We start from the raw sequence: 26,378 nt of genomic DNA, 5'->3' as shown, positions 1-26,378 counted from the left end.
ATCATGTCCTATTTTACCTAAGACATGAAAATATAACATAGCAATAATGATGGAAATGTATTTTATGTAAAGGTAAAATGACAAGAACTTTATGGAAGTGTGGGGTTTATTGTATAACCATTAGAGCCATCAGTCTTCACTGCTACATCATAAAAAGAAATCCTCAACTACCTCATACTATTCATTTAACAATAACACATGTCAATAGATACGGAGATAATTTGACTATGGACAAAAATGTGTAGCACCGCATCATGTAAAAGTATAACATTTTTAAATATTTTCATCATTATTCATTTTGGGCCACTTTAGGAAAAGTCATCAAATTTCAGGGTAAAAGAACAGTTAGGGTGTTTTACAGCTGTCAGTGTCTAAATGGGTCAAATTTGACTGAACAGTACGTAAAGGTTAAAAAAAAAGTTCTATCCTTAAGTGTCACAGGTGTGAGACCCCAGCATGTTCCAGAAAGCTTTAAAGATTTAGTGAAAACTCTGAGTTTGGAAGTGAAAACCCACTTCCAGAAAGAGAGCTAACTTAAACTTTGTGAAGTGAACCTTAGTTTGTTAACTCAGGACTATCTGAAGTTACTGCTTTTATACACATTAAGCATTTTTTTGAACAACAGGTTTTGCTCTCACATTCAAATATTATATAAATCTCTGCATGTCCTTTCTGACACTGGAAGTTCTTTTTTTTATATAACACTGTGACTCTGTGCACACAAGACAGCTGTCACTTTGTTAGAGCAGCTACTGCGCTCAAATATTTGTGGTACATAATGTGAAATCTCAGATTCAAATTCTAAAAATCAGTATGAAGCTTTAGACATGTAGGATCATTGAATAGTTATCTCTATCATTCATGATGTGATTGGTCACACTGCAGAATTCATAATTCTTATAATATTGAAGATGTGTTAATATTTCTGAGTGAGCAGGATCAAGTAGCATCACTCAATGCTGTTGAGCAAATAGACAAATAAATATGTAAAATGTAAAAAATCGACTGTATTTTAACCTCGATACCTCTTCAAGTGCAAATCAACAAATACATTATTACTGGATCAGATTGTTAGCTTACAGTCATGTCTCTGTGACTTTGATTTATAGTTTTTAACTGTATTTGTATCTTTAGTTGCTGCCAACTTTTTGTTATGACATCTTTTTGTGCATCTCTAACATGAAAGCATCAATCATTTTGGTGACAAGAGTGAATTAATGGCAGTTTTGACAATGGTTCAATTACTTATTAAAAGTCCATTCTTGTTTTTTCTTTCTATAATATTTTTTTATGAAAAGTTATTATAGAAATCCATTACAAGCAAAATGGCATTACAAGAAATCCAGATAATCTCCAACAATTGAATTGACGAAACTAAACCGATCAAGTTAAATGTAATATTGACTTTGGAAAACTCTTCCAATCTCTCTGGTCAGAAAGATTAACAAGATGCCAGGCTTTCTCCATCTTTCCAGTCAATACCATGTTTTATCACTCAGACTGACTTTACACACTTGGATTCAATTATTATACCCTTCATTTGGAACTATAAAGCTAACAGAACTTTTTTTTAAACACACACACACATAAAAATCAAAAGATGCAGATGGTTTTACCCTATGAAACTTTAAAATGTATTATCAGGTTGATCACTTACTTGCATGATTGAAAAAGGCCCTCTTTCTACCACTGACTCCTGCCCAGCACTCATAGAATGTTTGCTTTGCAAAAAGACTTTCCTTGCCCTCTCCCCTCAATAACCCCACTACAGTTAATAAGTCATGGTTGCTAACAGCTTTGTCGTTGACGTGCCAGGAGGCTATGTGAGAATTCTTTTCTTTGACTTTTCAAGTGAATTTAACACCATCCAGCCTTCTTAACTGAGAGACAAGCTCGAGATGATGGGGGTGGATCCTTCCATTACTACCTGGATCACAGATTATCTGACGGCATGACTACAGTATGTCCGCCTGAAGGAAAGTACCTCCGGAATGATGGAGATCTATCTATCTATCTATCTATCTATCTATCTATCTATCTATCTATCTATCTATCTATCTATCTATCTATCTATCTATCTATCTATCTATCTATCTATCTATCTATCTATCTATCTATCTATCTATCTATCTATCTATCTATCTATCTATCTATCTATCTATCTATCTATCTACACTCCAATTTGACTGAAAATTGACTCTACTGATGCATGATTTGTGGTTGTGAGATTACATCTGGAGAGACTGAGATTGTATAATGAAGATAGAGGAGATGTGTTCAATAAGATCTGGAACCCTGTACTGAAACTTTTTCTGGGTAAGAACTAATGTGTTGCGTCAAAAGAAGTGAAGAACCTTGCTGTGTTTATTCCTTTTATATTTTTATTTGTTTACCATGTAAATGCACTTCTGTACTTTTTAACCTTCTTGTTGTCTTCCCGTCAAATGTGTAACTTTTGTCCTCCTGGGTCAATTTTGACTTGTTTGACTGTAGAGCATAAAGTATAAGTGCACATCACCCAATTCTTTCACATTCATTCCAACTTTACATTTATTTTTGGAAATTGTGGTCAATAGGCCTCATTTAAATTAAATTATACCTCATATTTTAGTTAAAAATAAGCAGATAATATGAATTATTTGACCTAAATTTAAGTAGTAATGAAAGTAGTGATGATTATTCTTGCAAATAATGTAGTATGGAACCATCCATATTCTTTTTGTCAGATTTGACCCGAGGACAACAGTAGGGTTAAAGAAAAGAAAAACTAGTCTGTATTTAATTTAATATGGTTGTGCTTATCATTATTACTAATGATGTGCTGTGTTTGTGGGGTTTTGTTTGTTTGTTTGTATTCCTGCTATATGTCCAAAACATGTATGTCCAATGACTGTAGATAGTTTCTATATTAATTGATTCAATCCAGAGAAGGTGGATGTGCTCTGTACAACTGAGTGGATGTGAATGTTATGTGCTGAAATTGGGTTCCCTCTGGTGGTGGCAGGCTGGGATATATCTCAAGTCAATCAATTAACCTCTGTTTAGTTTGTTAATTTCAGAGATTAGAGATGTCAGTCTGAGAAAAACTTCCACCATCCACCACCTCACACTAAATAGAATTTCATTTGTGATGCTCAAAGCACAGAAAGAATATATTACAGTTGAATCTAAAGATCATACAATCATGAAATCTGACGTTATGTGTCAGGGCACATTGGGGATTGGTGATGCCTACAGGTTTATTTTTTTAGGGGTTTACTTTTTCTTGTGTGCTGTGTTAAACATATTCAAAAATTAACCTTACAACTATTTTGGTCGAAAGGTGATGATAGAGGTAATCGAAAATTTCGATTTTTTTTCAACATTTCAAATAACATATATATAATATACATTTCCATACCAATGGTATAATGTCATCAAGAACACTAGCATGGATGCTTGCTTTCTACAATGTTATTTGCTGTATTTATCCAACCATGTTGCCTGTGCAATTCAGCAAAGCATCAACATAAAGAGTAACTTAACACTCCCTGAAAATCTTGTCTTTGTTGACCTCCAGACATTCAACTTCTGACCTTGCTGCAGTACTGGTGAAAAGATGCAGCCCCTTCATTAATTTGAATGAGGCCAGCTTAGTGGCTAACCATGGTGCCAAGGCAGAGGGGTCCAGCAAAATTAGAAAATTTCGTCACAATGCAACAGGTTGTCATCTGGCAAGACACTACATTGGCCAATCACATACAATATATGCAAGTGCACATCACTGGGAGCAATGCAGTAGTTCTATTGTTCGTGATTGTCATGAGGAAACATATAATATTTGCCAGCGTGAGAACTATCCAGAGTTGTTGAATCCTCAATCTGAGTATTATAAACAATGGTGCAGTGTTTTTGGCATCGGATAAGCCTTCAAACACTGTTCAGTGATCAGTGGTGATCTAAGTGATACATTATAAATCTTTAGAAAGCTTGGTTATGGAGCAGATTGTCCTACAATCAGTTCAGAATTTAAAAAAAAAAAAGTATCAAAAAGATGAACGCAGGTGGCGAAAAACAAATCTCCAGGTTCGTTATGACATCTTGACGTCATCAGCTGTGAAATGCAAGGCGGTCCTTCTTCTCTAACATCATCACCAAACAATAATAATGCTTCAGGCAGGCTAACAAACCCTCCTGTGTCAGTAAGATTTTAAGTTCTATCAGTACCTCCATATCAGGTGTCAGGTATTTGTTGTCCCTGTGTCCACTAAAAATCAGTTCATGCAGTTTGACGCATTTTACCCAATCAACCATAAGAACCTGGAGGATATTGTACAACATCTGAAATCCTACTTTATATTCTGGCTTATTCAAGAATGTTTCAAGTTGCATACCCCATATCTTCTGCAAATTGTCGACATGCCTCTTATTTCAGGTGTCTTTCCATAGGCCCTGAAACCTGCCACAATTAAGACACTCTTAAAAAAGAACATATCACTAATGAACAATTATAGGCTCATATCAAACCTCCTGTTGTTAAGTAAAATATTGGTATTATCTTCCAGTCAGGATTTCTACAAGACCACAGCACTGAGGCTGCTCTTATTAAGGTCTCCAACAACATACGCTTAAACACTAACAGTGGGAGAAATTCAGTCTTAGTATTATTGGATCTCAGTGCTGCATTTGACACAGTTGACCACAACATATTACTACAGCCGACTGGAAACTGGGTGGGACTTTCTGGCACATTAATTTAATCTGGTTTGAATCCTACTTAAAGGACAGGGACTACTTTGTGTCTATAGGTAATTACAAATCCGAGCAGACAAAAATGATCTGTGGAGTTCCCCAAGGCTCTGTTCAGGGGCCTCATCTGTTCAACATGTACATGCTCCATCTCACACAGATTATAGAAAACAACAAAATATGCAGACGACACACAAATGTGTATAATATCACCAGGGGACTATGATCCAATACAAACACTGAGTATGTGCATTGAACAAAACATCACTATGATAGAATTTTCATCAATTAACAAAGATAAAATTGAAGTAATAGTTTTTAGCGTCAAAGAAGAACAATTAAAAGCCACTGCCCAGCTTCAGACAATAATGTTAAAAAACACAAACCTTTCCAGAAATCTTGGCATAGCCATTTATTCAGACCTGAATTTATTCAATCTAAGAAAATTACAAAGTCTGCCTACTATCACCTGTAGAATAGAAGAGATTTATGTATCAGTAGGATTTGAAAAAGACTTCCACGCATTTGTCTTCAGTAGACTCGACAACTACAGCTGATTCAAAACACTGCTGCTCATGTTCTCACTAAGACCAATAACGTGAATCATATCACCCCATTTCTCAGACCATTACACTGGCTTCCTGTCAAAGAATTGATCTTATAATACTATTGTTGGTTTATAAAGCACTGGATGGTTTAGGGCCAAATACATTTCTGATCTGCTGCTGCATTATGAACCATCCAGACCTATCAGGTCATCTGGGACAGGTTTGCTTTCTGTTCCCAGAGACAAGACTAAACATGGAGAAGTACCGCTCAGTTTTTATGCTCCACATACCAGAAAACTGCAGGTTTGCTGCAACACTCAGCTCTTTTAAATTGAGGCTGAAGACTTTTTTGTTTGCTACTGCCCTTTATTAACTCTTTTGATTAATATCTTACACTGCTGTTTTATCTGTCTTATTCTATTTGAGATTTTTTCCCCCAATTTCACACTTTTTAACTGTATTTAAATGTATTTTTGCCTTGTTGTTGAAATGTGCTAAACAAATACACTTCCCTTGCCTTACAAAATACACATTTAACACTGTGTGCATAATAAAAAAAAATAATCAAATAATAATCCTGGAACAGAGCTTGCTTCTCCATTAAACTCAATCATACTGGAGTTTAAGAGTTAAGTTTACTGCTATGTACACTGGATCATAAACACATCCACACTGGATCCTGCATGCTGCAACTTTTAAACTTAATCTTATTCAGCACAATGCCATTCAAAAGATAGATGGTCATCGGTCACAGATGGTCATGACAGACGTTTTGAATAAACCTTAATGGAACTTGACATGTTGTCCCCACTAATATTTTGTTTTCTTGCGTGTGTTGTCTCTCTTGCATTATAGATGTTTTGATTTATTTTGATTTGGGACTCCCTTCATCAATAGAGCGTCAACAGCCAATAGGGGGCGCTATTAAAAACAAGTAAGGGAGATTCCGCTGCTCCCTCAAATTCGAAGAAGGCCGACCAAACACTACCGTAAGCTAGCTATAACAACGATTTGCTAACCGATTTGAGAGACTTGACAGAAACATAATAGTGAAAAGTAAGCCTGAGGAGAGACACGGTTACCGCTGCTAGCGGGTCATGCAGCTCTCCAAAAGGTAATGAGCCGTAAAGCCTTGGGGTCTCGGCTCAGCGGCGCCCACAAACTGCAGCCACACTGGAATGACTGGCAGCCCAGGTTGGTGCTCTGCTTTTGGGGGAGGCTGGTTAATTTAGTCCGGTGACTGTTTGGGCCCACGCTCTGTTGCTTTATGAAGTTGTGGCCACATGGGAGGGAGATTCCTGTTTGTCTCTTTATCGTAACATTAAATACTCAGACCTACACAAATGCAATGTCTTCAACATAATCATTTTGTCATCATGCTGTCACGCAATATACGTCCACGTCAAAGAGTTTTATCTGGGGTTGACTGCTCAGCCAGGCGCTAACGCTAGCTCAATATGTGTAGCATTGGTTAGCTAAATATTGCCAACCTGCTGCTAACGTAGTTAACGTTAACGGCAAATTGACAGCAAACGACACAAGACACGTTAGCAGATAGGATTATTGTGTCCCGTGAGCTCCAGTGATGAATCAAGTGAGCGATTTAGAGAGAACCACCGTGTGATCCATATTCACAACACGCTGTGGTAGTCATATGTGGGTTTCTGTGTTAGTTTAGCTGGTTAGCATTACTACTTCGCTAATGTTAGCCAGCTAAGCTAGTCAGACGCCACCCCAATGTAACGTTATCAACTTCCTTAAGTTAAGAACTTCCGGATACATTTTATAAACGTTTACATATAAAGGCATGACAGGGTTGTGTTGGAACTTTTTCAACTTCTAATAAACGATGCAGAATGAATGAAGCGCCAAACTCCTGAGCTAGCACCACTTGTGTTATCGAACCTCATGTCGTGACATTTGTAACGTCAGGTGTAAGGTAATCATTTTTAATTACAGCCTACTTATCAATTTAGCTGGAGTACCAACAAGGGAAAACAGGCAACTGCCTAGGGCCTTAGACCCCCTTGACCCTTAGAGGCCCCAAGTTCACTGGCATTAATTTGTGGAATTGTTGAGTAATACCAAATTTGTTTGGTAACATGCACCACAAACCCTCAAAATAGAATTTTTAATAGCCTTAAGGTGGCTCCCGTGTGTCCACCTATGTAATTATGAGAGCGCATAGGTCATTTTTGTACCCCAGGGCCCCCCCCAGTAGCTTATTATGGTCTTGGGTAAACAACTCAGAAGTCATTATGGGCACCTAAGCCTTAGAGGGTTAATGTAAGAGAGCAATAAGACATGTAAACAGTATCACAGCAAAAAAGATGCTCACAAAATAGTTTGTTCATCAAGTTTTCCTCTGTCATTATGTCCAACCACCTGTCAACCCTTTTCATTTTGACTGACTACTTGCTGGAAGCAGATACTGTCATCCTCTCCACACTAATTGAGTCCAAATTCAGTACCATGAAAACCTAACCAGTGGGCAAAGTGAAAGTAATATTGGAATTAATCAAAAATATCCCTTACACTGTCCAATTGTAGGAGCACTGTTAAAACAATTTCTTAATAAATAGACATCATTGTGACCCATCATGGATCCCTACAGAAACTGGTGTCCTGCCAATGTAACACTAAGTAACCGGGGAACACGCTCTATAGAAGTGTGTAATTGAACTGTGATTGTGCTTATACAGTGTGCATGACGGCCTTGGTCAGAGTGGACTAAAACTTAGGAAACACAATCGTGTCCCCATTATTAATCAGGTATAATATTTTTTAATAGGGTTTTCAACCTTTTTATTCCTTTTTTAGGCTATTTCAAATAAAATAGGAAGCTACAGTTAAATATTACAGAGAGGTTATGGTCACCTGGTTAATTTCCACATTTTAGGTTTAGTAAAAAAGGGAAATTGATAACGAAAGAGAAAATGCCACAGCGCATGTTTCACAATATGTTCCTGTGTAATGTGACATGCCTCATGGATCAAAGGAATGGGGCTGATATCACATAGCTGAGTAGGCCTACCTGCTATTTTCAGTTACTTAATAGGCTACATTAATTCACATAAGTTAATTACATAACCTTCATAAGATTGAGCTCTGTGTGACAGGTGTGTGAGAGGAAAACACTTAATGTCTGAAAGTTACTCCTAAGTTAACTTTCATCACAATTCAAAGAGTGATTCTGAGAAATAGTTATAATAATAATAATCATAGTTATGTCCCATGACCCTACAGTTTCTTCACATCAAATATGTTATTCTACAGAAAACCTGAATATCATTAGAAAAACACATGTCCATTATAACAGCAGTTCATACCTTTTTATGAATACAGGAATGTACCTGGTGTGTGTGTGTACATTTTATTAAATACATGGATACACAAAATTAGTAACACATAGAATTACTCAATAACTCAATCCCACACCCCTGACGTGATAATATGAAAAGCCTCTATTGCATGCGACAAATAGGGCACTGTGTCAGAGAGGTGCCTTACACTTTATATGACCAGCATTCACAGCATTAGTTACTGGCTCTATAAATAAAGAAAAGAACAGCAGTCTGTTTTCTTCATAGCGATTATATTATATATAACAGACACCTGTCTCTGTATTGGCCCCTTGTGATTTAGCATATTATTATTAGTCAAGTTCTCTGGCTATACTACAGCAGAGCTTTATTCTACTGTAACTGGATGTTTGAAGTCTAACTTTAAACTGTTTTGCCTTGTGTCACCAGGCTGTTTGACTCCAATACATTTAGAATGGACTGGTTGCTGGTTTAAGAAAACGCTGGTGTTCATTCACTTTTCACAGCTACACCAGAATAATGCACACATGTTACATTGGTGTGGTTTATATGCAGACTTGCACATTCCAGTAGACTCCATGCTCTTGTATTGCTTTGATTGATTGATTGTGATTGGGTCAGCTGTGGCTCAAGAGGTGGAGTCGTCCCTCCTCCTCCAGTCCCCATGTTTAAATGTCCTCGGGCAAGATAGTGATCCCCAAATTCTGCATTGTAAAAAGTGCTTTGGATAAACAAAATGCCCTAAAGATTATGTTGGCACCTTGCATGACAGTCTCTGCCATCAATCTATAATTTGTGTGTTTGAATGGGTGAATGTTGGCATGTGCTTTGAGTGGTCAGTAGACTAGATAAGTGCTGTATAAATGCAGTCCAGTTACCATTATGGCAGTGTGTGTTTTCAGACAAAGAATTAATAAAATCACTCCAGTTATTGCTGCTTTTCAAATGCATTCTTGTACATTGTTAATAATGTTATGATGTACTGTGCTCACACACCACAGTCATTTACTTCATCTTCTGTTGAGGTTAAATGTCAGAGCATATGTTGGATTTTATCATCTCTAGGGAAAGAACAAACAATATACAAGCTTTTAAAGACAAAGGTGAAATATTTTGTCAATACATCATACATTTTAATCTAAAGAGTAAATGTTTGCACTGTATCATCTTCCTAATCGCCCAGCTAACTCTGATTGGCTAAACACAATAATGTAATCTATAGTTCAATTTCTAAAGACTGCTCCTGTACAGTTGTGGTTAAGGTTGGGTGTTTGTGGTATTATTGTTATAAAGGGTTATTCCACTCCTGCAGTCATCGTGTTAAGTATGTAATAGTCACAGCACAGCTTTCTGACTTCTAGACGAAACAAACAGAACTTTCCAACCAGTGGAGGGCAGGAAAATCCACTCTTGTTTCATTCTTCTCATACCAGCTGTTACACCCTTACAAATGATTGCTTCTGTGGAGTCCTACTTATTTTTCTGCTGCATTTGTTTGGTTAAACAGTCACCTTCACCAAGACAAGTTGGCTAACTGCTGCTTTCATATTGACATCAAGATCCCAAGACCAAACACTGAAATCAAGTCATGACATTCTTAAAGACTTTTGCAACCAATAAGATTACCATCAACAAGAATGACAGATTTGTCACTAAATACTCCTACAGCTTGTGTCTTTGTTTCTATCTCTACAATACATGCAGTTACTTCAGTTATAAGATTTGTCTTTTTTTTCTCGTGTGTGTGTGTGTGTGTGTGTCTGTCCATGTATTCAGAGGTGACAGTGTGTCATCCAGCCAGGACGGCGTGAAGTCCAGAGAGCTTGGTTCAGCAACGTTGTACGACGTGTTGCCCTCCAGCTGCCCTGACCAGCCAGCGGTGCCCAGCGATGCCTACGCTGCTGCAGATGCACTCCAGGAAGAGGGTGAGGCACCTTTTTAGGTCAAGCTGGTTTGTTCTGACATTGGCTCAATACCTTCTGCTTCTGTTAATGGACTAATCACCCCTAAATCAAGTCACAATCAGCACTGTTTAAGAACATCAGAGTTTGCTGTATTTTTCTTGCATATCTTTTTGTCTTGCAATGTTTTTTGGGGGCTTTTAATGATAAATGTTAAAAATGATCGGAGCTCCTGATTTCTAAATGTTATGATGAAGATTGAAAACTGCAGTGTAGTTCTTGAGTAGTAAAAGTTTTAATTGAGTAACCAGATGGTGTTCAAACATAATGAAGGTATGAAAATAAAATCCCTTTCAGACATGATGATATATGACATTGAGTTGTCTGTCACCTTAATGTGTCTCATGACTGTGTTTAGAAAACAGCAGTGTTACCGAAGGAGCCACAGTATCTGTGTGATATTTGGCACACAGTGCATGAGCTGCAGCGCTTTGAACAGCAGCTAGTTAATTCTCTCACAGGCTGCATCACTCATGTTTTTTAAAAGGTTCTCTGCCATTGAAGCTTTAATTAATGACTGTCATGAGCTGGATGGACACCAGCCCCCTCCTCTCACTGTGAATCCACTGATGAATCTCATGTCATTTATTATTTATTTATTGATTGATTAAAAGATGAAAAGTTCATACAGCTCACGTGCTGTATGCAGGTGTTTTCATGGATAATCATTCATCATTTTAAAAACATATCCAGAGGTGGTTTGTCCAGCACCATGAGGTTAAAAAAAAGAAAACCGAACAAGACATGAATGTAATCTCTTTGTATATTAAAGTTTATGTTCACACAGACATGAGACCAACATGTAAAGTCACATCACATTTATGAAACTGTAATTATCCATCAGTAAAAGCAGGGGGTCGGCAGTCTATCTCCCTGTTTCAAACATGCAACCATGCATACACAAAATAGTGTGTGTGTCTGTGTGATCAGAAATGATCTTCATATGTGATACATTGCTCTAAGTCAACATGTCTTTTGTCCTGTAGGTGGATATGAAGCTGGTCAAGGTGTCTGTGATACTACGTTTGGTTGGAAGTCGCTGGGGCAAGAGTTGAGGCCCAATGATGTGACAGCGGATTTGACTCCTTTTCAGCATGGAAACCGTGCTTTAGCTTCAAAGGACATGAGGAAATCGCAGGGTGAGTTCAACAGATCCGATCAACCCTCTGTTGTTAGATAGAAAACATTTAGTGACAACTGCAAAAGCTGCAGAACTCAGACAGTCGAATCTTTTCATATCATGAAGGATTGGATTGGCTTCTGTGTCAGCTACTGTCACATACACACACTGTTCTGACTGATAAACTGCAGTTCTCCATCAAACACATTTGTTACAGTCTCACATAATGGACTCAGTGTTAATACTATAGCAGCCAGCTGGCGAATAAAGGGCCATCAACACCAAGGAAGATTACTATAATGATAACAATGTGAGCACCCACACTTATGTTTCAGAATAAAGTTGATCATATTTAAGATGATAGAGGTATGCAGGTTTTGAAGTTTTTCTGGAAATGTCAGACTAGATGGAGATTTTGTTGTTATTTCGTGTGGCTGTCAGTGTTTGTATTGTTGATCAAATTGCTCTGAAAGTGATCCCAGAGATGTTGTTCACCACTGTTGTTATTATAGTTGTGGTGTGGGCTCCATCATCCACTTGAGTTAAGATTTTTAGAACAGTATATTTATAGTTGCAGTTATAGTTATTGTTCTGGGTTAGGATGACTTTTAACAGTGTAAACAAAACCAGTAATGTCATGGACTGAATTTAAAAAAACAAAACTGATAAAAGGCAGCAAATACATAATTGTTGGCAGGGCAAGATGATAATAATCTAAATGATATGATAATAATCTAAATGAGTATTCATAGTCACAGTAGTAGTAGTTGGTGTGTTGTTACTGACATACAAAGATGTTGTTATAGACAGAGGGATGCCTCACTCAGACGAGTCTCGGTTGGCCAACCTCCTGCGCAGAGTCTCCAGGGAGGATGATCGCGACCGCAGGCTGGCCACCCTCAAACAGCTGAAGGAATTCATCAGCCACGGCGAGAGCAAAGTGGTCAGTAACACTGTAAATAGATGATCAAACCCTCTTCATTATAGACATCATGAAATGTCTTCAATGTGTTCCTCCCTCTTCTCCTCAGTTTCACATTTGAGAAATATCTCTCTTTTCCCAGTTTATCCAGTAACTGTATTAAAGCTTATTTAGCTATCATAGCCAAATCCAATTCGAACTCTGGAGCCTTTCTTTATCTGTATCTCATTCTCGAGCATTTTTCAGTCTGGCTATAAAAACATGCTGATTGAATTAAAAGACAGGGTCACAATATTTCAAGTGTGTTATAAACCAGCAGTCAGGTGTCCATATGAACAGTAAAGAGTTTTTCCTCACTGTAATCATTCTTCCTGTTCATACTGACTATTAAAAGATCTCCTTCAAATGTGCTTTCAATGGAAGTGATGGAGGACTAAATCCACAGTGTGTCCACACAGTCATTTCAAAGTAGATGTGAAGCTTATATGAGTCTTCAGCAGTAGGGTTGGTCCGATGGACGATGCCATTGTCCATCGGCGATGCCTGACAGCCATCGCCGATGGACACCACATCGGCGATGTGCCGCCGCCACCGCATACATATGTAGAAATAGAGCATACACAGTGACAACACATAAGTCATTTTCTACATTGTGTTCTCCTCCTGCAGACCCTGGTTAAACAGTTGGACACCATCCTTAGCACCTTGAATGACATTTTGAATGAGAGGTAAGAGGAAGCTGTACTGTGCACTAGTGTTTCTGTGGGTTAAGACCTTTTATACAATGTCACACTGATCATACTGGACACAATGTATGGAAGTGTTGTCAAGTCCAGCTGTATCAACAAGCCACAAAATAGAAGTTCACATTAATACCAAACCTCTTCATGAGAAATGTAAAGGCCTGTCTTACGACAGATGTTCTTACATCACTTTTCTGTGCTTTCTATGTTTGAATGAGCAGCAGAGTTAATATTAGAAAACATAAAGACTTTAAATACAGGATCACATTACGCCTATCATAATAATTTCAGACTGACTACTACGAGTGAACAGTTGACAGGTTATTCTAGTATTTATAGAATTTAGGCCTGAAATTCATTTTTTAAAATAGGGGGGAATTCCCTCCTTAAATGTCTTATTCTCACCACAGATTGTATTTTGTCACTCTCCTTCAATTTAAGATATTCTCTGAACTATATTATATAGTAATTAGTTATTTAGTATACACTTATTTAGCGTCCGTAAAACAAACATCATATTGTGGTGTTGATACCTGTTAGTTCCTGTTTGGAATGGGCTGATTGCTCTGGGCTTTCTCCAGAACTGCTCATCCAAACAACTTGACACTGTGCTTACATGGGTTTTGCTATGAAGTAGTTACATCCCCTAACAATGCTGGAGTTCTGTGCGTCATTTGTGGCAAAAAACTCACACAAATATGTTATGGCTTCAATTAAGTCAAAGCCCCATTCAGTGTGGATAAGCTCCAGATTTGACATTCCAGATATTACATACTTCAATGGTGCATCTTATGGTGATGTTGCTCCTTGTAGCAAGCAGAGACACATCTCCAAATACAACACGTGTTTATTTCCTCCAGGTGTGCCATAAAACCAAAGCATAGCCCACCTGTTTAGCATGGTCACATTATTAATTCATCATTCATTTTGTTTGGGTATTGTAGCTGATTTTAGTACATTTAAACTCCAGATTCATCCATATTAAAACATCATTCTAACTGTAGTGTTTTCCTCTTTGAAGAAAAGACTATCTAGTGAGGACTCAGGATTGGTCTGAAGCACTCGTAACTTCTGTTCGTACCTGAGAGAAAACTTTTAAGAACAAGAAAATTGATGAACACTACACATTTTCTTAAATCACTTGTCCTTGCTTTTTAAGAACAAATCTGAAGCCATTTTTTCTTCTACTCCCATCTGCCATGAGGTTTCTAACATGTGCTCTCCTCTTGTTGCTGTGTGTAGCAGTAAGCTGCTATGGGAGTTGCGTCAGGATGCAGCAGCCTGCCTGGGTCTCCTCTGCACGGTGCTCAGCTACGAGGCTGAGCGCATCTTCAAGTGGCTGTTCAACAAGTTAAGTTCGAGCAGTCGCGACGAGGTGAAGCTGTTATACCTGGTGGCAGCGCAGCGCGCTTTGGAGGCTGCTGGGGAGAGAAAGGCCTTCTCACACGTCATGCAGGTAACAACACACATAGATTTCAGTTGCTTTCTCTACTGTGCTGGACTGGACTTTGTTCCTTAAGCCTCCTTTTAAAGACAGCGCTAACCCCAAAGCTTGACAAGCGCTTAAACAAGAGCGTTTAATTGATTTGAATCAATACAGCTGTCGACATAGGCCATGTATCAGCTCATATTTTACACAGGTTGCGTATTGCATTACGTTATCCTACTGCAGAAGTGGGAAATGTTGGCAGGAGGATGGTTGACTGGACTGAGCGTTGTGTGTGTGTTTCAGCTGGTGATGAGCAACCTGCAGTCCATCTTGGAGAACGTCGACACTCCAGAGCTGCTCTGTCAAAGTGTGAAGTGTATTCTTCAGGTGGCTCGCTGCTACCCCCATGTCTTCAGCACCAACTTCAGGGTGAGTATCAGCAGTGATGGTTGTCAAAGGTCCGATTATGTAAGAAAAATATTTAGCAAGTTATGTTATAACCTCCATGTGTTTGGATGTTGTTGCTTTCCCCCCCCCCCCCACAGGACACAGTGGACATCTTGGTGGGCTGGCATATTGACCACACACAGAAGCATTCACTCACTCAGCAAGTCTCAGGTTAGTGACATTTCTTTTGGAACTGGAGGATTTTCAGAGTTTTGTGTGTCAAAGGTAGGGGGGGGGGGGGATGTATCCACACTAACAAGTCCTCTTTTCAACACTTTGTACTGCTGACATTTGTGTTTTGTCTACCACATAACATCTTCCCTGCCATCAAATTTGATGTCCTGTTTATGTCTGTCTACAGCTTGGTTGCATTTAATTAACAACTGCATTTAAAAAGCATTAGGGCTGCAACAACGAATCGATAAAATCGATAAAAATTGATTATTAAAAGTGTTGTCAATGAATTTCATTATCGATTCGGTGTGTCGCGCAATTAATGCGAAAACGCGAATGCGAAATCTTCTAAATTGTAGGAGCAGTTTACACACCATGAAACTATAAAGTGTGTGCTGCATCCTGCCTATTCTGCACGCACAGAAAAAAGGGTTGTTCGCTTTTGCACATCACGTCAATGATATAATGTAATGTCACTGTGTGGATCATTAACCTTGTTGCAGTGTGCTCCCTGGTTATAGTTAGTGAACTATCAGCTTCTACCTGCTCAGATCTCACAGGCAGCTCAATGAGGAGAGCAGCAGGGGAATCTAGCATGCATAGGTAGCCTAATGATGGAAAAAGTAAAACTAGTAACTACAAAATAAACCAGAATTTATCCTGTAAATATATAGTTTCACAGACAAATTGTTGTATTTTTTCTGGGTTATGTGTGAAATAATTAAGTATAATATAAAACCAGTCTGTACACCACCAAGATGAACTGATTTAGACTTTATTCTTGGTTGACACTGCTGGAGGGTAATACTGATTTATAAGTGTGCTCTACTTGTGTGAAACAGGTTTTTTTATTACCAATATTTTATAGTTTGCGATATATAATATAACTCTTTTTAATTTATATAATATGTTATATTACATATGTATATGTTATCGGTTTTATAATTTGCATTCTTTATTATTTATTATTCATTTATTGTTCTATAGCTCAGGTCCCTTTAAACAACAGAACATATTTCTGTATAGCATACATGTGTATGTTATTTTAGTTGTTTTGTTTAAATTATTATTTATAATTTAATATAACTTTGACAGCTCAGGGACTTCCAAGTAGCAACCTGTTGTTTGAGCACTTTTTGAGCATTGTTAATTTAAAGTGGAAAAAATAATCGACCGATTAATCGATTATCAAAATAATCGTTAGTTGCAGCCCTAAGAAGCATCATAACGTACCAGTGCTTTTCAATGTGCCACTCTTCTCTGTGTGTGTGTTTAGGTTGGTTACAGAGTCTGGAGCAATTCTGGGTGGCAGACCTGACCTTCTCCACAACCCTGCTGGGACAGTTCTTGGAGGATATGGAAGCATATGCAGAGGTGAAGTTAACCCAGAAGCTTAAAGGATGCTGCCAAAGCCACACTGAGCATCTTTATAGCCATGCTCTAATAGAGGGCTGAACTATTTTGAAAAAATATCTAATTGCGACTATTTTGACTGATATTAAAATTGCCATATGATTAACAATATTAGAAGGAATGATCAAATTTACATCATTATTCTCATTTTCATTAAAACATTTATTAAAATGATTATAGGGGGATTTTTGTGTGGAAGTATACCAAACAGTCCCTTAAGTCTGTAGAATATAATGTGTGGACCTGGACATCTCTGCTGCATGACAATACTTGATTCAAAATGGTATTTGAAAATTGCAGTAGTGCATATTTTCATTTAGAGAAAATATTAATTATCCAGCCCCACTCTAATACCAATTAATGTACACCCATCAAGTATCAGGAAGCTATATTTACCAAGGCTGGGATTGTGTATCGGGACAAAATTACAAACTAAGTATATTTTCAGTTATATTTTAATTGGAAAGAGGAAAGGAAATGTATAGTTTTGATGAGTGCCTGATGGAAACAAGTCCCTAATGTCAAGATGACATATCTCAGTGTGACTTTTTTGTAGGTGAATTGAAAGATAACTCTAGCAGATGTGTGCTATTCATTGTCCGGGTGCTGCACTGCGCTCACACTTGAGATCTGTCTTTTTCATTCCATCAACATCACATGCTGTAATTTCCAACAAAGGTTGGAGTTAGACAGGCAGGGAAAGCACAGGAAATGAGAAGTCTTTTAAAAACCATTTCCTCCTCTTAGAGTGATTAAATGTGACTGTTAACATTGCCTTGTAGAGCTGAATAGTGCTGTTGTCAAAGAAGTGACTGAATCTGTGCTCTGATTAGGATCTGAGCCATGTTGTGTCTGGCGATGCTCCGGATGAAGATATCCCCCCTCCCTCAGTGTCACTGCCAAAGCTGGCAGCTCTGCTGAGGGTGTTCAGTACAGTGGTCCGCAGCATTGGAGAGCGGTTCAGCCCCATCAGAGGACCCCCCATCACTGAGGTCTACGTTACAGATGTAAGAGCCACACCCAGGAAGCCCTGTCTGAGATGCACTGAAAAGTAGATCCAGTGAACTCACTGGGGAATATGAGGAAAAAGTATCAGTTGTTAATATATAAATGTGGCCTGTGTATAATGGATAGATTCTCATTGTTTAAAATCTATTTTGATACAGTATTCATGTACTAATGTGACTAAAATGTAAGAGATGAGATCTGTATTCTTCTGTACAAACATGCTTTCTGTAAAAAAAAGCTGAGGCTAACATGACACTTCAGTCTGAGTTAGACAAATCAAACTATAAAAAAAATCTTTTAAATCTTTTACACTTCTGTTAGGTAAGAGAGGATTTTATGTGTGGAAAAAAGACATGGCAAAAACAACAGTTTTTTGAAAGAATACTGTGAGATGATTGTACAGTACCTACAGTTACGACTTGTGCTACAGGTCTCAGAACAGTGAGTTTAGTTTGGACTGGAGAAATGTCAGCACTCCTACAATCAAATGTAAAAACAGTGATTATATGTGTAATACACAAGGGGCCGTTTAAAATAGACCTTAACTCTACATAATTAAGTACTTTAAAATCAGTGACATACCAGATTATTCTGATGTCATATATACTATAATTTAGTTTCCATTTGGACATCACTTCAGTTCTGAACTGTCTGCTTTCCTCTTTGTTCTTTTCAGGTTCTGAACCGGGTTCTGGCCTGTGTGACCACAGCTAAGCAGGTTCAGTTCTCTGAGGCCGTTCTCACAGCAGGGAATGAGTGTGTGGGTGTTTTGCTGGCCAACATGGAGCCCTGCGGTCAGCTGATGGAGGCTGTTCTAGTCTACGGCCTGGACCAGCTGGATTGCTGCCGTGCCTGCGGCTCAGACTACAACCTGGCAGTCCTCAGCCTCGTCACTCTGGTACAGTGGCCTTTGATCACAGCTGCAGTGCTTTGTATCATTCTTGTCAAGAACACAGTGTTCATCTTTGTGTTGAGCAGCCCAAACGAGTCTGATAGCTCTTCTGTTACACATACTAAGCCTGATGGACTGAGTGTAATGGACCTTGTACTACAAGTTTCTGTGTAGTTTGTCGTTATTTTGTTGTTTGTAAAACTTACCACCCATAAAAGCTCGGGCTGCTAACGTCAGTAGTTTTTAATATTCTTCTACCACATTGAAAAATCAGGTCTCACTTTTCATCCAACAAAACTGTGTTGCAGTCTTTGTTATGTACTGTGTGGTGACTGCACATTATTCATATGTAGTTTTCAAGAGGACATCATTGTCAATCAGAGCTTTTCTAGACAGAAAAGAGCAGAACTGTGCCAGTAGAGGTTTCCTGCTCTCTGTGACATTAGTGACACTGTTTGTTTTCAGATTGTGGACCAGGTCAACACAAAACTGCCTGCGTCCTTCGTGGAGAAACTGTTGGCACCTGACTCAAAGCTGTTGGAGCTGCGGTTCAATCGAGAGAAAGAGGTGAGTGAGTGTGTCGCTTGATCAAAGTCAAAAGTATGCAGGTGCTCTAACATTTCAGCCTTATGTGAGAGTTGAACATGAGCATCAATCTGCTGTCTCAAAACTGCTCCTCCAGAACACTCACTGAATCCATCATCTATCATACAGACTTTTGTAGTTCTGTAGACCACATACTGTAAAAAAATATTGCAGTCATAATGATATATACATATGATATGATTTAAGGCCAGTTAATGCAGCCATTAACCATGTTTTTATGGAGCTGGCTTTATGCACAGAACATTATGATGATGAAACAGGAAGGGGCAAACCAAACTGCTTCAAAAGTGGAAGATGACTTACTATTTTATGATTTCCCTTCTATGGAACGTTGGGTCCTTAACAGGAAAAACAGACCCAGACTGAGAGTACTCTAATGTAAGCACAAAGATGACGACAGTAACTTGAGCTGTGTTTCTGTCAGGGTTAGACAGGCTTACGTGAAATCAGATGAAAATTGTGTGTGTGCACTCCACAGGTGATGTCAGCTGTTCTTGGTGTGTACCAGGCACTACTGGGCCTGAAAAACATCCCAACACTGGAGGCAGCTTATAAAATGGTATTGGGTGAGATGGCGTGCGCTCTGTCCAGCCTTCTAGCAACCCTGGAGCCAGCAGGTGGGGCCCCAGCAGCCGATGGCCCCTGCCCAAGCATTCAGCACCCAGTTTTCGCCCCACTTACCCTGCCCCTGGAGAAGGCCCAGTTCACCCTCATCTTTAACCTCAGCACGCTCACCACCATCGGCAACACCAAGAACTCTCTGATCGGGGTGAGCCACAGTACAGTCAATTATTCCATTAGATCCATTAGTCATTAGATCCATTCATATGAGACAGCTGTCACTCTGTCAAACACTTCACAGGCAAACCAGAGAGTTACATGGAATTTCTGTCTGTCTCTCTTTCTTTTTTTTTCCCTCCCTCTCTTTTTCAGGGAGTCAGTTAAATGACATTAAAACATGTGTATCATTAAATTATCTTTATATCCTCAGGTGTGTCAGGATGAGACTTGTGTCCAATCCTGTCTAAAGGGGTGTAGAGCGTTAAGTGTCTGGCGCACACAGTGGACCTCATGCAGCAACATTCTCTTAAATTTCTGTTAAGAGAGAAAAATAAGAGCAGTTAACTCCAGATGCACCAAACACTTAACCAGCCATGTCTGCTCTTACCCAGCTGTGCTGAATGATGAATCCCACTTGATCTTAAACTGGAGGCGTGTGGCTGTTTTATTATGAACATATGTAATGCCTCCTAAACACTATATAAGCGCAGGTGTTGTGCTCATGTGCAGGAAACAGAGGGATGAACTTTAACAGTAATGAAACTGACCTACTGTTAATAAACTCACACCTAATTTGGATCAGTAGAATAGTATTTCTTTAGTCTATGAATTTAATAATCCAATTCTTAGAATTACCCTGAAACAAAGTCTAACTTTGATCATATGATATTCATGTTTATTATGGTCCTGAAATTTAAAACTTATGTTTCTTTGTGTTGGACAAACAGTTTGTGAACTGTGAGAATGAGTTGTTGTTTTTTTTCTTATCTTTTTTTCACACGTAAAATCCTCTCTTACCTAACAAACAAAAGAGTAAAATTAAGAAAACATTGGTCAACGGGCTCTAATAAAATAAGAACAAATCATAAATACGAACGAAAATAAAAGGGGAATATGTTCATCTTTGTTCTTATCCTATCCAAAATAAAAGTCTGGCCTCATCTCACCTGGTATCTTGATGTAATATAAAATAATGTTGATTTCTTCCTGTGAAGCCCACATGAAAACTATTCGTGTTGGGTAAATGTCTGCTGTCAGTCAGCCTGGTGAAGGACAGTGACTGCAGAACAGGATCATGTCTTTTCATTTTCACTTTATGTTTACAGGAACTGAAGGTGCTTCACAGTGGTTGGCTGGTGAAAAGCTTTGGCGCAGAATCAAGATAATTAATGTTTGCGTTAAGAGAAGAAGAACTGCTGGTTTACCTTCTAATGAATGTTTTATGTGTGTTTTAGATGTGGGCGTTATCTCCTACAGTCTTTGCTCTTCTTAGTCACAATCTGATGCTGATCCACTCTGAGTTAGCAGTCTACTACCCTGCCATCCAGTATGCTGTTCTTTACACCCTGTACTCCCACTGCACCAGGTAATAAACACACTTAGACTGTAGCAGGTACCTGCTGTCCACTTCAGTATTCACAATTTCACACACCTATAAGAATGACTGGCCTTAATCTGTGTCTATTTATTCTTTGGCACTTTGTTGCACATTAAGTTGAACTATAACTCACGTAAAACTTTGTCGACTTTGTAACCTGCAGAGCAGAATAAATAACTCAGACTTAAACCATGAGTATTCAATTAAAATTCACTGAGGTCCAATTTGTGAAAATGTCTTCAAGTGAAGGTCCAGAACATCATAATGTCTGTGTTATTTTCCAGAAGCTTGAAGTAGCATTATAGTTCCATCAGCATCTGTGTCTAGTGGCTAGATTGTAGACTGTCACATAAATACAGTAGAATTCATTTATTAGTATTTATACTGAACCTGTGGGATTCAAATAAAGAATAAAATAAGAATAAAAAAGAATAAGATACATTTTCTTTTCTTTTAAAATAAAGTGCATTACAGAAAGCTTTTGGTTGTGCTTCTTAAATAAAATGCTTAGTTTTAGAAAATTAAAAAAGAATCCCTCATTACTTTTAAACTTAAACCATAAACTTCATTTCACATCTAATAACTTTATGACAAAACATCTCAACACATATTAACTCTTTTCTCGATGTGTATCTCACTGACAGCTGAGTCTCTCCGCATGTCTAAATGCATGGATTTGATTGGCTGATTAGTGTCACATGAGAAAATTGGCTATGCACAGTGGTCTGTGAGTTTCTGAGGGCTGCTCCACTTTTACCGTAATAGCTGGAGAAGCTCAGAACAACATTTAACAATCCTCAATATTTCATCAGTTACAGGTCCGGATCCAGACCGTGGTCCACCAATTAGTGACATCTAAACTCAACTTTTTAACAGTCCTGTTGCTCCTGCATTACTGTGTGCTCTCAATTACAAATCAGCGGATCATTCAGAAACTGGATTAACTCAACTGTTCACTGTCTGGTTTTAGCTTGAGATGAGAAGCCAAAGTGTTGAAATAACATAGTGTTATTTCTTTGGTGAACATCTAGAGGAAGATGTAGATGGTTGACTGCAAACATTAATTCTGGAATTTACTCACTCCTTAGAACAGCAAAACACAGCTGTCTGTCTGAAAGTAACAATTATGTTAATCATTTTCATGAGCGTACCTTTTTACAGACGTGCTGCCTGCATGTTTTTCTATCTGAGCAGCATTTTTTTTGGCTGCTTCTTGTCTAATTCTCATAGCATTGTAGATGAGTGTAGTCCCTGAATCAGTTTCTGTCTTAAGAAGAAATAAAAGCACTAACATATCTTAACATTGCTGACAAACAGAATGTTACTGAATGTAAGATGCTTTTTATTAACCAGTGATGCCACAGGTCAAACAGCTAAATCAACCTCTGAACAAGAGATATGATTGGCTGCTGGAGGAGACAGTTATACTAATGAGGTGCTACAGTGGGTTTCCACAGATGCCGCAGCTCACTGAGTAAAACTCGAAATTAAAAGGATTATTAGTTCATTTATCCAGTTTTTATTCATTGACATTTAACAGTGAATAGCTGCTATTCTCCTACATGTTGTAGCACAGTGAGGCTGTTCCTGTTGCTTCAGAAACAGGCTCTGAAATGGTTTTATCTATTTTCTGAGGAAATGAGTGAATAACAGTGACATGTTGACTGTGTTGTTTCTGCTGTGTGGTCTTCTTAACTGGCCTTGTATATCTACTGTTTGTTTGTCCATCAGGCACGATCATTTCATCTCATCCAGCCTTTCATCATCTTCTCCCTCCCTGTTTGATGGCGCTGTAATCAGCACCGTCACCACGGCGACAAAGAAACATTTCAGCACTCTGCTGAGCCTTCTGGGAGGTCTGCTGGCAAAGGAGCATCTCTACCCTGAAACCAGGTTCTTTCTCTCTCCCTCTCCCACTCACACGTACACATACAACATTTCTGTGGGGTATAATTGGATTCATTTGGGTTAATGAGAAGTTCAGTTTTTGTGTCAAATGTTTCAATTATGGATGTTATTTTCAGTAACACTACCATGTAACTGGTAGCTAACCATTAACACAAGTGTTAAGCACATTTAGACCTTCATAAAAAGTTAAGTATATATATTTATTCTTTTTGCATTTTGCATATTTTTTGCAAGGAGATTAAAAATAACTGAATTGGCTGGGGTAAAAGAAAAAATCATGACGAGCCAGTGTATTACATACAGTCAGCCTACAGGCCCACAAGAAGCAACACGTTTATGTCACCAGGTGCTATCTAACATTGGCAATAGAGGCTGACCAATACATAGATTAGCTAATTGTAATTATACTTAACAACAGCACTAATAATAATTCCATTGCTGTTGCCTTTAGTTATGTTTTTGATGATTTTTTTAAAAAGTGTATTTTTGAAGTGTGTGATGTCCTCGTAAGTACATATTTCAGTTACGACTTCATTAACTAAATGTAATGGATCCTTATCAAAAATGTTTGTTTGTTTTTTAAGTGCCAATACTGTTAGCAGAATTTTTAATCTCTAAAATATTAAAATCAGTATCAACCTTAAAAATGCTGTATCAGTTGAGCTCTAATAGTCATGAATGAAAATGTGTGCTGTGTTGGTGTGTCAGGAAGCTGCTGCTGACCTGGGCTCAGGAAATCTCTGTGCTGATGAAGAAGTCAGACACCTACAGCCCTCTCTTCTCCCTGCCTTCCTTCAACAAGTTCTGCAGGGGCCTGCTGGCTAACGGTGAGCCCGACACGTCCAGCATGTTTCACTTAGTGCTTTCCACAATCTGACAGGCTGTGTGATCATCCTCACTGGTATCAGTAACAAAGGAATGTGTTTCCTCCTCTCTGGACAGCTCTGAATGAAGATCAAGGTATATGCCTCCAGACCTGCAACAGCTTACAAGTGCTGTCTTCATCTCTGTCCACTGAGCTGCTGCAAAGGTGAACATTATACACACACACACACACACACACACACACACACACACACACGTTCAACTGCTCTCAGTTACAGTATTTAAAATCCACTCTATAAGCTAGTCATGTTTCTTTGCTGTTCTGTACTTTATCATAGACATGAGAAAGAACTAGGATGCAGCTCACTCTGTGTGTGTGTGTTTGTATATTAGGTGTGTGGATGTATGCAGAGTCCAGTTGGTGCACTCAACAGTGAGGGTGAGGCAGGCCTATGCCAAGCTGCTCAGGACAATCCCTCTTGATGTGGCTCTGAGGTAAGACTTGCACTGCTGGAGGAATTTACAGGAGAATGAATCTCATCTCCACATTACAGATGGGTTTGACATTTTGGAAATAATCTAATAATCTTATTCAGTCATTAATACCATGACTAAATACGTCTAATTAATTAAAAGTTCAAATTAAAGCTAGTACACATGTTCTGGTTAAAGTTTTATTTGAATCTAATATCTGGTTTGAAGGAATGGTTTGACCTTTTGGGATGTGTGGAGATAAGAAGACACTCTTGCCTGTATAGTAAATAGGCCACCACCAGCAGCCTCTTAGCTTAGCTTAGCACAGAGACTGGAGACAGCTAGCGAGACTCTGTCCAGGTAACAAGTGTGTTATGTGCCAGACTGTGCCAGACTCAATTCCCTTAATTGTATCCATGATTCCCTCACTTGCATCTTTGTCCCTCCCACTGAAGATGCAAAAAAAGGATGTGTTCTCCATAAAAGCTTCAGGATGGCGGACAGGAATGACTTCAGGTCAAGTTAGGCTCGAGGAGTCAGGAAGGATCAAATAAGGGAATTAGGATGTACTCTGTATCTTGTCCAGCAGCGACCTTCTAGAGTCTTATCATGACTGGTGTTGCAATGCAGCCAGTGGAAAGATAACCCCCCCCCCACCCATTAAAATATGTGTATTTCCAAAGAATGTCAAACTATTTCTCAAAGCAATAAAGATGTCACATTGATTCTCATGTGTGTTTTTGTGAAGTAACCACAGCCATCCAGAGATGAGGGAGATCTCAATGGCCATCCGCCACCATATGAGTAGAGCACCGAGCAGCACCTTCCATCCTCAGGACTTCAGCGACCTCATCAGCTTCATCCTATATGGAGTCCTGCACCGTGGAGGGTACATGTCACTGCCACAGAGCACACACAACTGCATTGTACACTTACTCCATTCAAGGGAATGCAGGGAATGTGTCATGAGGCACTGTAATGTCACGCTGCACCAGTCTGCCATATTAGTATGTGGTCAGCGTTGCCTTGATGTCATTTCTCTTGCTCGTTGAAGCTAGTTGGTGTGTGTAAAGAAGCAGAAAGTTATTTATGCTGCCCACCTGTACCATTCTGTGTAACTCATGATGACTGTGTGCTAGACATCAATGCAGTGAGAGTCTCTAAGCTTCATATTTGTGTGTCCACAGCAAAGATCCCTGGCTGGAGCGTCTGTACCACAGCTGCCAGCGGATGGAGAAACGGGACAGTCGAGGCACTGGGGACGGCAGCGGTCCAGGTGTAGTACCCCGGGCGCTGTTGAAAACGGAGGTGGTGCTGTGGCAGTGGGCCGTGTGGGAGGCCGCACAGTTCACTGTTCTGTCCAAACTCCGAACACCGCTGGGCCGAGCACAGGACACTTTTCAGACCATCGAAGGTGAGGAGACAAGACCCCATTAGTGTTCACACAACTGGAACATTATATGGTTCTTGAGGGTTTTTTTTTTTTTGGCACCTCATGCTGCCATCAAGTTTTTGTAAAGTAAATGATCAGTCATGCCTTGTGCTTATCCATTGTTTTCTATTTGAAGACACTTTAGAAGGCATTAGCTGTGACAAAGAAAATAAAAACATTGTTAACTTCATTGTTTAAATTCAAAATTCTTCTTTTGTTACTTACTAAAATGTGTTGTATAGTTTTAGACTGTTGAGTGATGACATG

At 38.9% G+C, this 26,378-nt stretch overlaps 1 protein-coding gene across 2 annotated transcripts in view; it reads left to right on the top strand.

Moving 5' to 3' along the window:
• Window positions 1-6,247: 6,247 nt before the first annotated feature.
• The window catches only part of smg1 (SMG1 nonsense mediated mRNA decay associated PI3K related kinase), a 50,372-nt gene continuing 30,241 nt past the window's right edge, over window positions 6,248-26,378 (top strand). For both annotated transcript variants that reach the window (XM_062438383.1, XM_062438384.1), the window contains exons 1-20: window positions 6,248-6,470; window positions 10,376-10,524; window positions 11,547-11,699; window positions 12,487-12,623; window positions 13,272-13,330; window positions 14,588-14,801; window positions 15,078-15,203; window positions 15,320-15,392; window positions 16,672-16,769; window positions 17,642-17,815; window positions 18,493-18,714; window positions 19,174-19,275; window positions 19,793-20,083; window positions 21,330-21,460; window positions 23,204-23,365; window positions 24,089-24,207; window positions 24,323-24,410; window positions 24,599-24,700; window positions 25,428-25,568; window positions 25,867-26,093. In XM_062438383.1, the coding sequence (XP_062294367.1) occupies window positions 6,394-6,470; window positions 10,376-10,524; window positions 11,547-11,699; window positions 12,487-12,623; window positions 13,272-13,330; window positions 14,588-14,801; window positions 15,078-15,203; window positions 15,320-15,392; window positions 16,672-16,769; window positions 17,642-17,815; window positions 18,493-18,714; window positions 19,174-19,275; window positions 19,793-20,083; window positions 21,330-21,460; window positions 23,204-23,365; window positions 24,089-24,207; window positions 24,323-24,410; window positions 24,599-24,700; window positions 25,428-25,568; window positions 25,867-26,093 (2,845 nt within the window). In that variant the 5' untranslated portion in view covers window positions 6,248-6,393. The remainder of the gene's footprint in view (window positions 6,471-10,375; window positions 10,525-11,546; window positions 11,700-12,486; window positions 12,624-13,271; window positions 13,331-14,587; window positions 14,802-15,077; window positions 15,204-15,319; window positions 15,393-16,671; window positions 16,770-17,641; window positions 17,816-18,492; window positions 18,715-19,173; window positions 19,276-19,792; window positions 20,084-21,329; window positions 21,461-23,203; window positions 23,366-24,088; window positions 24,208-24,322; window positions 24,411-24,598; window positions 24,701-25,427; window positions 25,569-25,866; window positions 26,094-26,378) is intronic.

Source organism: Scomber scombrus, chromosome 18 (genome assembly GCF_963691925.1).
Source record: "Scomber scombrus chromosome 18, fScoSco1.1, whole genome shotgun sequence".
Taxonomy (NCBI): domain Eukaryota; kingdom Metazoa; phylum Chordata; class Actinopteri; order Scombriformes; family Scombridae; genus Scomber; species Scomber scombrus.
This window is presented reverse-complemented; position numbering and strand designations above follow the sequence as displayed.